The following is a 14,291-nucleotide window of genomic DNA, read 5'->3' on the forward strand; positions in this document are numbered from 1 at the left end:
AGGTGGGCGTGTGACTTTATTAATGATATTTTTTTTAAATGAAAGATGCTCAGTGGAGCCACCATCCTATCTGTCAGTGCAGATGTGCTTTGGGGATCAAATACACGGCCCTTTCACTGCAGGTGGAATAACTGCACGTGGCAGATCTGCACAGCAAACTGAATTGCCATATGGGACCAAAGCTTCTGAGTAGTACCACTCATTGTAAAATGAAGTCCAGGGAATTTTTAAGGCTTTTTTTTTTTTTTTTTTTTCTTCGAAGCAGAAAAACAATGTTTTGCTTGTTTCTGTTTTTAAGCGAAGAAAGAAAGCAAAAAGAGAACCATGTACCATGCTGTCTAGCCAAAATGCTGTTCTCTGAGCTTGTAAATACCACGGAGCCAAGGCCAAGCTGATTTTGTAAATAGATTTTACTTATTCTTTGTACAAAGGAGGTTGTCCTCACCTGTATAAAGTTAATGAAAACCAAGGACTGCTCCTACCAGGAAATGTTGGAATTTTTAAAGGTATTTTAAACCGTTCTGAGTTTTATTTGAAATCTCCTCCTGTAAAGGCACCCCCCATCTTTCCTACTCTCTATTTTTTAAAGCTGCTTTTAATTTATTAACTTTTAAATCTGTGAGTTTGTTTCACAGTCTATGGCCTGAGTTTTTAAGAGCAGTGATGGAAACTTGGTAAATGTATCACAATATATGTGTGTATGATGTATTTTTTTATTTTAAGTAGCCAAACTGCTGTGAACTGGAAGTTGTCATTTTCCTAGACAAGGTTGATTTTGCACAGTAACTTATGGCTGATATGGATATATAGTGGTGAAGTGGTGCTCTCTACTGAATCATGGAGCTGCTTTTGAAGCACGTTAGTTTTGAAGGAGAATGTCTTTACTTCATTTCAGTTCTGAATGTATGAAGTGCCTGCCTCAGCTGTCCCCGAGACCACACGTTTGGTTGTCTCTGGATGTTCACGTGGGATGGAGCCAAGATGCAATCACAGCGTTTTTGCACCACGTATATTTTGTGCTGGGACTCAAGTTGTCCTGGCATATGTGAAGGGTCTCCATGACTTCACAGCACTATGGCAGGGATGAATTTTGTCCTGTGATTGCAACTGAAAGCACTGCGTGGCTCTTCCCACCGTGAAGGAATGTGCAATAAGAAAGCTTTGTGTCTGTCGGTTCTTACTTGGCACTGTGTTACTTCTCATGTTCTGACTCTGATAGACTTGACTCAAGAACTTATGGAGCAATTCCCTTCCTCTCTTCCTTGTTTTAAACTACCTTCCTGCACTTCCCCATTCGATGGGTTTGATCTGTACGTTAGAGACCACGTAGGATTGCTGTTGTATTCCTGAAGCATAATAACTGACCTGACTGCCAATTCCACCTGGGGCAAAAGTCTTTAGGAAGTAACTCCTGCTGGTTCTAAAGATGCTTGATTAAAGTTGGTAAGATGTGAAGTTCCGTTCCTCAAAGTCATTCCACCCTGGTTATTAACGATTCGATGCCAGCCTGATTTTGCAAATATTGCAATTCCAAAATAAACTTATATAGGAACAACTTTGTCAGCTAGTGAAATGCAATCATCTATCTCAAAGATGATTTGGAGAATTGCAGAAGATGCTGGAACTGTTTGGTGCCAGCATCATTCTAACAAATTCATCTCGGTCACTTTAGAGCCAGCAGGCCTTATTTTTGTTATCTGATGTAACTGAGGAGTCTCTCCCCTGTTATTTCTGCTGGTTAGTTCATTACATCTAACACAAAAGAGGGGACTCTTCAGGTGTAGTGGCTTAGTCCAATGCTCTTGTGTGGGGTCTGGCCATGTGTTTCTATAGACCAAGAAAATGCCCCACAAAGCACTTCCTTTACTCTCACCAGGAGAAAAAAAAAATGTTTACTGCTACACCTTGGAGGGTAAAGCCTAGACTGAAATGTTTTGTTTAGTCACCTCTGTGTTGCAAGACAATACATGGATTTATTTTTTTCTTTCCTCTGAAGATGTATTTTGTAACTGGTGTTTAGAAAATGCTCCTGCAAATCACCCAAACAGCAGTAACAGCCAGCCCAGGTGCTTTGGCTGTTTGTGCTGTGAGCAGGTACCTGTAGAGTTGGTCATGTAGCTGTAATAGTCAGGGCTAGCAGAAAGTGCAATTAATCAAACTTTTTGTAGACTGTTAGGTATAGCTGAATATCATGTTCTTGTCCTTATGCTCAAGAATAGAAGGAATCATAGAAATTAGCATAGGAAAAAAATTGAAAGTTGTTTGGTTTCATTTGCATACAGAGCTTTTAATTTACTTTTGAATTAATTTTATGTTCAAGCAAATATTCTTAAAACCAAACAAAAACCAAAACAACTCACCTTGCTAATTCCAATAGGAAACAACTGGCAGCACGGTGCACAGGGTATTTTGCTGGATCACAGGCTCTAGATTTTCCATAGCTCCCAGACACAAGAACATTGTTTCAGGACACGCGTCCAGCAGGCTGATTTAATTTCCCCTGCATTAACTAGAGCTAGAGCCTGATTTCAACAACGGGAACCAGCACATGCAGTAAGCGGTCTGCGTGGTTACCGCAATCACCTTGCGTCCTGCTCCGACTGGCAGTGAAATTGCAGATGTGCAGAGCTAGGAAACCTCTCCTTGGCTCCAGCTGGCACCAAAGGAGAAGCCCCATGGACTGTTTCTGAGGATTTGGACAGATCTGTGTAGAATGGTCAATTTACTGCAATAATTATTATTATTATTTTTTTTAATAGAAATGAAATGTTAAGTGTCATGAAGTGTAAATTAATGAACTTTAAATGTGGCAGGTTTTTATTTTTTGTATGTCTGTAACTTGCAGAAGATCTCAGATGACTCTTTGGATACAAATATTTTTACCTGCTTATAATGTTTGTAAGAATGAACCTCAACATTCCTTTTTTTTTTTTTTTTTTTTTTTTTTTGATATTCAAGCCATAATTGTAAAGGTGATTTGAACTTATTTAAATAATAAATTTTATTACTGAAAGGTCTGTTTGTGTGACAGTTTGGATTGAATCTGTGTGGGAACACCTATATTTGGACTGAAACAAATGTTAAAAAAAGAAAATTAGCATTGACAGCAGTACATGGCAGAAAAGATTGCCTTCTAGATATTGGTCTTCTGGATGTATTACCCTTTCCTGCTTGTTTTCTTTGATAATTTTAAAAATCAGACTGAACTTTTCATGCTCTGTAGGGGGTGAGCATGAAATCATGATTAGGTAATTACAAGGCATAGTGGGGAGAGGAGCCAGCGATGGTAACAAGGTGTGGTGAGTGATTTGAGGAGTTTGAGATTCAGTTCAGATATTCTGGAGGAAGGACGCTGGGAAAAAGAAATTGGGGAAAACAAACAAACAAATGAACAAGCAAACAACCAAAAAAAACAAAAACACAGAACTGCAAGAAGCCAGCACTGGGCATCTTTCAGTGGAAGGCAAGCACTGGATGATAGAGATATTTCTACCTCCTGTGCTTTGCATCTGAGGTGACCTGCAAGGCTGCCTATCGGCTTCTAGCTACATCGTGGCCAGTAGGAAGCGAGCATTGAAAAAACAAAATAAATTTTATTTATTTTTACTTCATTTTTAGTAAAAAAAAAAAAAAGGGTATTTATTTTTTCTGCAAAATTTGGAATTGCTTACTGTTAACCTGGAAGGATTTGCATAAGGCATTTACAAAGTTGCTGATGAAAACAGAAAAAAAAATCAGATTTACGCAGTGTTTTATTTATTTTTATTTATTTATTTATTTATTTATTTATTTATTTTCTCATTTACCTTTTTCAAGTGGAAAAAATGAGTAAACCCTTTTTGTCAGCTAGTTCTGGTTCACAGGTGCTGCTGTCTTCAGCTGAGCTCGCTGTCGTCAGTGTAATGGTGTCATGCCATGTTTCATAGACAAGTGTGTAGGTCTCTGCTCTTCTGATTGTGAATTCGTATGATCTGTCAGGCAGCAGATCAAAGACGACACATGTGTTGGAGCTGGTGGCAACAATCCCCCTTTGTCCCAATTCCGTCTGAGTTCCATCCTTCAGTAACCTAAAATGCAGCTCATACTGCTCAGGGGATGACTCCTGATTTTCAGTAAACCATTTGAGATGGGCCCAGTTCTTGTAAGCAACCGATTCTTTTCGATCAAACACCACCGGCATCTTTGTAGTGAGAAAAAGCTTAATGTTTGGGATTCTGGTACCTTTGATGTCTGCATGTGACACCAAACGGTGCTTGGCGTGGAGCTTTCCTGGGACTTGCAGGGAAAGGACTTTGTTCATCAGCTTAGAGAGAACTGACATCTTCTGCACAACCGAGTCCCATTTGGAGAGGAAAGTTATCACGTCGCTTGTCTCTGTGTAGCAGACCAGCTCCTCCTGACCTCGTTGCAGCTGTTCTAACAGGTCAGTTAAAAGTACCAGCTGGATTTCAGTCTGGGTTCTTGCGACCTTCTTCATCCTCTCCAGTCTCCAGGAGTCGATTATTTGGAAGACATCAGTGGAAATCAATGCACGGTTCTCGTCTCTCATGACTATGTGTGGGGGCATAACCTCCATATAGTAGTAACACTTCTTCAGAAGCTCAAGTTTCTTCTGATGATGCTCAAGGAGCTGGGGGCTCAGGTTAGACTGCAGGAATTGTAGAACAAGGCTTTTTCTCTCCATGTACATGTTCAAGATAGCATTGTCTTGTTCCTCTTTGCTGCGCACAGTGCTTTCCAAACTGGTTCCAAATCCATTTGGATTCACATTCATGATTCCAAAATTTGCTGTGTAAAAAGTACCTATAAGAAAATTAAGAACCAAAGGAAAAACGACCGTGAAGGGAGCGTAATCATGGCTGTGACTCTTCTCTCCTCTCTTAACTAAAGCTTAGCTTATAAATTTATAGATGAGAAAGACCTGTTGGACTAGATGTAGTTTTAAAGGAATTTTCCTTTATAGTTGTATAGTTTCTAATGTTTTGTACGTTAATGATGTTTTATATATTCTAATCAACTTATCTCCTGCTACCCACCCCTGGAGAGGTTATACCTCTGTATAATAGATTAACCGTCAGGAATTATTCTCCAGTATACTCTACCAAATTTGTTCTCTATCTTTTTATCTTCGTTTTCATTTTAATTAGATGTGTTTGTACTCCTGTAAGCAATTCCATTCTTCTACATCTCTGGAGATGTCTATTATTCTCTTGTAATCTGCTGGGTTATTGAGGTTTGAGAGCCTCTAAACCCCATTTTCTAAGCCAGTTCCTAAAGCTACATAATCACCTTGGTGATTCCTCCACGTGAGCAGGTATGCAGCAGGCAGAACCAGGCGATGCTCTGAGGGCAGCTTTCAAGAGGTAAGCCCACACTTCTCCTTGCGCCTCGGCTTTAAGCAGCTGCTGGACAATCGTAACCTGGCAACGTGCACAGTGATGTATTGCGTCCCGTTTCTTTGGTTATAGTTTACATCATCACCCCAGCCCCTCATAGCAACTCATTTTCCCTTGCCTCTAGAGGCATGGCGCTGGTAGTCCACAAGCAATTTATGATAAAAGGATGAAATTTCATGTAAAGCACCTTTGAACTGTTATTTACATTTCATGCAAAGCACCGGTAAGGTGCTTCAGTAATGGTCTTTTAAAAGTCTGTATCTGCTCCCTTAGTCTCAGCTCTTTCGTTTACTGACAAAGATGTGTCCTTGGTGGTGCCAGATGAGCTGAGGTGGGAAGTGTTTCTCTAGTGTGTCTGAGCTGAGGAATCTCTGGCTCATGTATCGTAGGCAGAAATTAGCTAAATTCTTATGTTCCCACAGAGCCCAACTTGATACCGAGAATGTGGTTTTCACAAACTGAACACGCTTGATTTGTAAGAGAAATAAATGTGGAATTCTGAAAGCAAACTTTTGTGGCCCCAGTCATACTGCAATGATGTGATCTAGCAACTTGCTCTACGTAACTGTCTAGTTGTATATAAATTATTGTAGTATCTAACTGTGATATTTTAATCCCTACATGTCTTGTAGAAGCTAGATGGTGTTATCTAGTTGACAAATAGTTTTTTCTTAGCCTCCCTTTCCCTAAATAGATAAAGGAACTAATAATACTTCCTCATAGCAATTTCAGGAGTTAGTAAACCTTTCAGATGACTGGCCTCCCTGCATTTTATACTAATTCACTCATCCACAGCAACTCCTTTTTCTTTTTTTTTTTTTTTTCCAAGAAAGCTGTCAACTTAAAAAACAAGCTGTATTTTCTTTTCGCTTGTTCTTTCCACAAAAATACCCTAAACCAAAGCAGTGACAGTTCTTGGCAGCCCGGTATGGAGTGGAACAGGGACAACAAACGCAACAGGTTACACCACCCCGCTTTCAGAGCAATTTGGCTGTCTAGTGCAGTTTGTTTGCCCACAGACAGAGATGTGATTGTAGTTGTTTTCCTTTCTGTTTTCGTATCCTTTTTTTCTTGCCAGAAATGCCTGTTTTTCAGTAGCACCGCTACGCTTGCAAGCACAGAGGCTGCAGAGGCACCAGCTTGGGGCTGTGTGGCCCTGGGCACCCCAAGGATAGGGCTGGGGTGGAAAGGGGGAACTAAAGGAAGGTAGAGCCACCCCGACACCTTCCCCATGGCTGAAACCGAGCCCTGGGAAAGCCCTGACCCCTTCAGCAAGGGCCAAGGCCCCCTCACCAGCCCAGGAAGGCTGCAGCAGCCAAAGGCTCTTGCTTAGGACAACCCCAAATCACGTTGCCCAGCTCAGGGCAGCCCTGGCCCACCTTGCCCTATCTCAGGGATGTCCACTTTACCTTGACCAGCCCTAAGGAGTCCCGTCCCACTTCTTCAGTCCCCAGTGGCCCCGTCCCAGCCTGGCCTGGCCTGCACCCGCGGCCTGGCTGTCCGCAGTAGGCCGTGGCGGTTGCCATGGTGGTGCATTGTGGCATACGGGGGCTGTTCCGGGGCCGAGGCCTGTTCCATGCCCACGGCTGGGGTTGTGGGATGAGGATGAGGATTGCAATGTGAGGAGGTTGTTGGTTGAACAGATGTGGCAATAAACGTGGCACGCTCCCAAAGCACTGCTCCATGCACTGTCCCCAGGCTGCAGGAAGAGCAATGTCCGTGGCAGGGAACCCATGGCTGGGTGCAGGAGTTGTTCCCATTCCCTACAGCTGGGTAGCAGCTGGTTTCCATCTCCAATCTCTGCTGGTGGGGCCAAATGCATGTGTTCATGCTACGTCTTCCCCCTTTTTACAGAGGTGCCTTTCCTAGCACACCCATCGGCTTGGCTGGGTTGGGTTTTGGGTCACACCCTGGCTGTCTCAAGGGCCGTAGCATTAGGGATTCCTCTCCAAATCATTTGTTTCTCCCTGTTCAATCAGCGGTGTTTGTTTGCACTCTGGAAGCAGTATCTCAGGTTGCTTTAACAAGCCAGGTGCACAATGGCTGGTTGTAATGGTGTCGTGGTGCACCAGTTATGGGGCTGAGGGACTTGGAACCGGCTTTGGGCTGGGTTTTGTGTGCTCCCTCACCACCGTCAAGGGCTGTGCCAAGGAGTCCTGGGCTGCCAGCTTGGTTTCCTGGAGTGCACTGAAGAAAAGAGCAGGAGTGTGAGGGCTCCTGCCTTCTGCCCTTCTCTGTAACAAGCAAGTTCTGTTTCCCTCCCATTTTGTGCCCTTGCTTTGGGCTATGGGAGTGCTCAGCTGGTGAAGGGACTGTGTTCGGAGGAGTCTGGCTGTCGTGGTTTAACCTGGCAGGCAGCTAAGTGCCAAAAAAGCCTTTCACTCCCTCCTTCCTGCCCCCAGTGGGGGAGAGAATCAAGGCAAAACAGGTAAAACACATGGATTTAGATAAACACAGTTTAATAGGACAGAAAGGGAAAGGAAAAAAAAAATATTATTATTATAAAGGAGTATACAAAGCAAACTCACAATGCAATTGCACTTGCTGACTGATGCCCATCCCTGAGCAACGGCCACCCTCCCCAGCCAACTCCCCCAGCTTCATTTTCTGCATGATGCCATGTGGGATGGGACTTCCCCTTGGCCATTTTGGGGCAGCTGTCCTCATTCTGTCCCCTCCCAGCTCCTCGTGCACCCCCAGGCTCCTCAGTGGCAGGGGGGTGTGAGGAGCTGAAAGGTCCTTGACTTGGTGTAAGCACTGCTCAGCAGCGGCTTAAACATTGGTGTGTTATCAACGTTATTCTCATCCTGAATCTTTGGATCTGCCTGTGTCTGGTGAATCCTCTCAGCCCCAGCTGCATGGAGCAGTCCAAAGAATAGCACGTTTCTGGGAGGATGATTGTGAATGACTGTGCCCTAAATCCCTGAATGTTGGAACATCATCTGCCAGCACCCCACTGCTGCTCTGCTTAACACCTGCTCTGAGCCCAGAGTGGGATTTGGGATATCCATAGACAGGCTTCAGGTCTGCTCTTTGCTATTCAGTAGATGTTACCACTCCCCAGGAAAGCACAGGTGATTTGGGATAACAGTGGGATCTGCTGGGCTTTATGACATGCTGCGGGGTGGGGTGGTGGATATTTTCACTTCCCAGCAGTGAATCTGGCAGTTTTATGGCTGTGGCCAGACTTACTGCAGTGTTTTGCTCTCTGCAGGGAGACTGAGGCTCTTTCACAAAGCGTCTAGGAGTTTTGTTAACTTAAACACATAATCCTTATTAGAAAGATGTGTTGAAATAGGATATAAACTGCTCCATTAAGCAATACAAGCTTCCTTTTGGGTAGAAAGGGATTTTCCTGTTCTCCTTTGCTGAGGGACCCGTCTGGCCAGTCACCTCTGTTTTATCGCAGAGAAGAGACAGGCTCATCTGGTTCATGGCAGTAAGCTCGATACCATGACCGGTGCTTTCATCAGCAAACTGGACAGGCGTCCTGCGTCTGAAGGTGCTTTCATACTCCCCGTGATTAAGCCTTTGGGTCAGGGCTTAGCCTTAATGCTGCCTTGTATGCTTAGCTGGTGCGTCTCCGCTAAGCTTTTTTAATTGAATGAGAGTCAGGATCCATAACCCCGGCCCTGAGCTTGTGCTCGAGCATTGAGCGAGGACACGATCTGTCATTTTAAGAAATCAATGCATCTTCTGCAGGCAGCCGGAGCTTACCATTTCATTTCACAGCTGCCAAGAGATTAACCATACAATTGTCCGCTGTGATTCTGTAACAGACATAGAAGATAACAAATGTAAGTGGAAGAAGGTTGATGTCCGTGCTTGGAAGAGGTTAACAGAAATCACTTCTGGGATAAGTATGCCAAGTTCCTGCAGGGAACGAATGTGCTGAGATGCTCATGTCATCGATCCAAAACCTGTCATTTGGGCAGTGTGCTCAGAACTGGACCTCAGCCTGGGCGGTCTGGGGACTTGAAGATGTAAGAAGAGTTGCAGAGGGTCCATCTCACCTCTCCTCCTGCTCTAGGTGGCTGGGGAAGAGTTGAGAACAGGGCTTACGCTTTGTGTGCAGTTCCCTCGGCACCCCCCCATCCAGCGATTTCTGAATATGTGGGGGTCTCTTTGTATTTACACCTCCCAGGGGAGAGCCTGCCTTTGAGATGAGGAGGTCTACGGCGGGGTTGTACCCCAGAAATGACCTGAAAATTACAGAGGTATAAGATGAAAGTACAGCACAACTGAACCACATGAAATATCTGAGCTTTTCAAACAGCAGAGCTGAAGCCCTGGGCCTAGCCAGGGTTGCTCTGCCTTTTGGTAGGGGTAGAAGCCACCTGAGCACAGTATGATGTGAGATTGAAACTGGGTTTATAGCTGAAGTCCTGCAGAGACTTCTATACTCAGTTAGCTTGTGATTCTCATAGTTATAAATGCTAATCTTCATCCCAAATCAGCATGGAGAAACCGAACTCTGCTGGTTGCCCCTATCCTAAACAGCTGGCCCAGTTCTGTCCTGACGTTAGGAATGTGAGCATAAACCTGCCGATGGTCTTCAAGCTGTAATTTTAGTGTTTTCAGTACCTTCACCGCAGGGATCAATTCAGCTGTAGGATTTTTTGGCACCCCATGAATTTATTTGAATTAATGCAAATACAGACGTGTTTGAGGCAATCAAAACGCAATACCCTCCTTTTCCCCCCTCTCATCATCTGAGCTCTCCCTATAGAGGAGCTGACAGCTGTTGTCTGTCACGTTTGTCATTCTGCCCTGTCCTCCTGCCCACAGCATCAAAATAAAGAACTTGTTAGCCCTGTCTTTGGGATCAAGATATGAGCAGACAATTGATTTTCCTCCTTCTTCTCATTAGTGACTTCTGACACTTAATAAAACATATATTTCCACTCCCGGAGCAAGCAAAACACCCAGATAATGCCTGTCAGAGAGAGCCGGGAGCTGGAATTCATCTTTATGGAAAATCAATAGCTGGAACAGAGAAATTGGCAGAATCCAAATTAAAAGTCGCTGGCAATTTCTGTCTTCATATTTCACATCTATTGCATTATGAAATAGTCATCTGCCGCGAAGGAAACCTCTGCAGGAGCAGAGGGGACGGTGGGCTTCGTGGTGAGGAGGTGCACGCTCTTCCTCTCTGCTTTCACACAGGGTCTTGCTGGGTGAAGGTGGATGCCAGCCGAAATTTGGGCAGCACCTGCTGCACCGCGGCCCCTGTCCTGGGGACAGAGCTCTGATGCCAAGAGCCAAGAGCGTGCCTCGCAGAGCAGAGCTGCCTGTCAGCCGGCTGCTCCCTGCTTCTTCAAACCCCCTTATCACAAGGGTGTGACTGATTTACTCACTGCTCCCCCCCCTCCCAGTTTCACTGGTGCCTCATATACCTGAAATAAATTATACATTCCAGCTATATTATGTCCCCAGATCGAAATCATCACCACGCAGCAGCGAACGTGGTTTGCTCAGCAGGTGATTCAGAAGGGAGGTGAGGAGGAGGGGAGCTGGGGGCAGAACTGCTCTTCTGGGGTACGGGAGCCCCAGCTGGGCCAGGCCAGGAAGGAGTTAATTGCACCCTCAAGGCACCAATTATCTCCAGCTAATTGCACCCTCTGACAACCCCCCAGGGAAAGAGCCCACAGCTGGGGGGAGGCCAAGGGCTGTGGCCTGTGCTGGAGCTGGGTGTTGCTGCTTGCTGGGTCTGGAGGTGATTTGGGGCAAAAGTTGCCCTGGTTTGGACCTGGCTCAGTGCTCAGCCATGAGATCTGCTACGGGCAGGGCTGAGAGCTTGGGATTTCCTCGGGTAAGGAAGCTTTTGTCTCCTGGCTCTCGTTTCCTCCCTTGGTGGTGGTTGGGCAGCTCTTCAGCTCCGAAGGGGAGTCCAGGGGCACGCAGAGCTTCCTTTCTCCAGTTGGTGACTGATTAATGTTTTCTCATTAATCTAAGACCTCATTAATCTAAGACACTTGTGGTGGACGTGAGAGATGAACGCTGGGCTGAGCTTCAGGCTTACAGCAGAGGCTGGTTTGCGGATGATCCAGCTCGGGGAGATGGAGCGGGGTCACGGGAGCTCATTTATCTTGCTGGAAGTTCATCAAAACCCCGTTTGGACATCCTTGCGCTGTGCTGCAGCTTGCGGAGCAGCCGTCCCCGAGCACAAGCTTGAGGCAGGCTGTCGTGTCCCAGATCCCACGGGATGGCTGGTGCTGGCAGTCTCATGTCAGCCAAGAAGCATGTGTGCCCCTTTTCCATGAAAATCTCACAAAGGAGCAGGACGTGGTGCTCCTAGAGAGGTGGTGTCCACGGCCCCGTGCAAGGTCCCTGCTCTCCCCAGTGCACGAAGCATCCCTGCACTCATCCTGCTGGGAACACGGTGGCACCTTTAATACCAGCGGGCAGAGCTGAAGCCCGCGTCGTGAAATTTATCACCTGCCCAGCTTCCTGGCGCTCCCTTCCATCTCTCAGGGCTGCCACGTTAATCTGCAGCCCTGAAGTGCTGCATAAATCAGCCTGAAGCCTCCGTTCCCACAGAGTCCTCCGGGCTTCGCCCAGGGATGCTCACCCCAGGGGGCTCATCCAGCCCTGCCGCTGGGCACGGGGACGCGGCAGCTGCTTGGCAGCGGCACCACACAGCCGGGTCCTTGTGGCTGATCCACGGGGCCGGGGCGTTGTTCTGGGAATGCTGCAGGGCTCCGGCGGAGGTGCAGGACGGCGGAGGTGAAGTCATGCCCGTGTCAGCTCATCCAGCTCTCGCTGCTCACACGCCGGTCCCTGGGGACGCGCGGGCTTTGGCAGCTCTAAGTGGGGTTGGAGGCGGATGTAATTCTGGAGAACAAGATTCCCTCGCAAAACCTTAATGACAACAAAAAAAAAAAAAAGAAAAAAAAAAAAAAAAAGAAAAATTAAAGTTCTCGGCTGAAGAGCTTGTTTAAAGATCCCTCTCTGGCAGAGGAAATAATGTCTTAATTCGCTCCCTCGCTGCTTCCCTCCCAGCGCGTCTCTTGGTCCCCAGAGTAGTGCAGGCCATTAATTCTGCCAGGAAACGAACTGTGGATGAGAAGTGGCTTTGTTTGAGGAGCTGGGACCGACCTGAAGTGGTTGTGTGCGAAGTGAAGTCGCTGGTGTGGGGACGGGCAGGGGGGGGTGTGGGCACCCCGCGCACCTCCACGAGTGTGCGATGGGATGGGTGCCGGGCAGAAAATGCATTTGGTTTCCTGACCTGGCCACCTTTCTTTTTCTGAAGCCTTGGCTTTGCTCAGGAGGTGTTTTGGGTGATGTTTCTCCCTGTGCTCCCTCTCTGGGACTATGGGAGGGGAGACAGGGTGATCGTGGCCATTGTGGGCTGCACTGCTCCTGCCCGAGCTGGTGCTGGAGAAGTGCCGCTGTGCTGTGGCTGATGGGATGGAGTTACCTAACGAGGGCTGGCTAATTACCATCCACAGCCTGCCAGGGCTGCTCTGGCCCTGTGCTGAGCCTCCTGTGCTTGTCCCACAGCAGCACCAGAGGGTGCAGGACGAGGAGGTCCCGGCTCCGGGCGAGCTCAGCCATCCCCCTTCCAGAGTGCCCTCGCGTGTCATTGTCACCTCCTCCTGCGTGAAGAGCTTGGCGTGAGTCATCTCCCAGCTAAATGGAGTGTGTGGGCTCGCTGAAGCTTCAGGCTCTTCATCCTCTGCTTCCCGGAGCCTGACACGGGGTAAACCAGCAATTCATCAGCGCGGGGATGAGGCGAGATGGATGTCCTGTGCCGCAGCGCAGCCCTTGCTCCCCTCCTACCCGCTTGGGCCAGCTGCTGGTGGAGTGCTCCAGCGAGGAGCGCTGAAGTGCTGGCTGCTGGGGAGCTCAAGAGATCTCGAAAGAAAACAGGGACCTGTGCTTTGCGCGGGGTGACTTCATGCTCCGGCTCGAAAGCAGTGCCAGAGCCTCTGCCGAGAGCAGGCTCTCGAAAATGTTTCCAGCGCACGTGTCAAAAGCGGGTCCGGGGAGAGGGGGAGCGCTGGGGGCAGCACCCCAGGGATTAAATCCCTCGGGGGGGGAGGTCGGGGTTTGCACGGACAGCACCGGGGGCTGTTGGTGGCCGTGGAGCTGTAGTGGCCGGAGGTTTTTTTGCAGGTGCTTGTCCCACCCTGGCCCTGCCTTGGCCACGTGCAGCTCCTGCAGACGCACGTGCGCCCTCCCGGCGCAGGGGACGGCTGCCAGGGTATTTTATTTTTTTGTGTGTGCTGTCAAGCAATTGAAGTGTCTTTATGGAGTATAGCAGCCCTCTTTTGCATATGAAATAGGTCCCCAGAGAGCGAATCCGGAGCGAAACATCTCTCCTGGTGACTGACACCAAACTCTGCTAATGATGTTAAAAGCTTTTTGGCTGTCGGCGGCGCGGTCGCCTGCTCCTGCAGCGCGGGGGCAACACGTGCGGGCTGAGCCATCCCCGAGCTCCCGGGGACTTAAAACTTGATCACATTTACAGGGGCTGAGATAACAGCACCGGGGTGTGCAGGGGCCGGAGGGGACGCCACGTCTCCAGCGTGTTGTGCCGTGAGCCTGGAGGCTGGCACCGTGGAGGGATGCGGGGCTGGTGTCTCCTGGGACCAAAATCCCACACGTGGGGGCTTTTTTTGGTGGGAAACGAGCCAAATCCTCATGCACGAGGGGGGCTGCTTTGCTTAGAGACCGCTTTCACCTGGCACGTGCCGCAGGCGGGCAGAGTGGGCTTTTGTTTCCGACCGACTATTGTTCCAGGAAACAAAACCGCACAAAGCGGGGGCTTTTTGAGAGCTGCGCTCTGAAAGCAGCTGCTGAAGCTGCGCCCCTGGACGGCCTCGTGCTCCTCGCCCAGCAGAGCTGCCCTTTGCTGCATGTGCACTTTTGGATAAGCAACTCACTGGGGCT

At 47.9% G+C, this 14,291-nt stretch overlaps 1 protein-coding gene and 1 long non-coding RNA gene across 2 annotated transcripts; one reads left to right on the plus strand and one right to left on the minus strand.

The window, feature by feature from the left end:
- Positions 1-3,811: 3,811 nt before the first annotated feature.
- Positions 3,812-6,922, minus strand: FNDC11 (fibronectin type III domain containing 11). The gene is given in 3 exon segments (XM_068700938.1): positions 3,812-4,788; positions 6,776-6,815; positions 6,818-6,922. Coding segments are annotated over 3 exon segments (1,122 nt in total).
- A 3,998-nt stretch (positions 6,923-10,920) lies between these two features.
- On the plus strand, positions 10,921-14,261 carry LOC137865407 (uncharacterized). Its single transcript, XR_011101883.1, has 2 exons — positions 10,921-11,208; positions 12,900-14,261. It is a non-coding gene; the product is annotated as an uncharacterized lncRNA (long non-coding RNA).
- The last annotated feature ends 30 nt before the right edge of the window (positions 14,262-14,291 follow it).

This window comes from Anas acuta, chromosome 16 (assembly GCF_963932015.1).
Source record: "Anas acuta chromosome 16, bAnaAcu1.1, whole genome shotgun sequence".
Classification (NCBI taxonomy): Eukaryota; Metazoa; Chordata; class Aves; order Anseriformes; family Anatidae; genus Anas; species Anas acuta.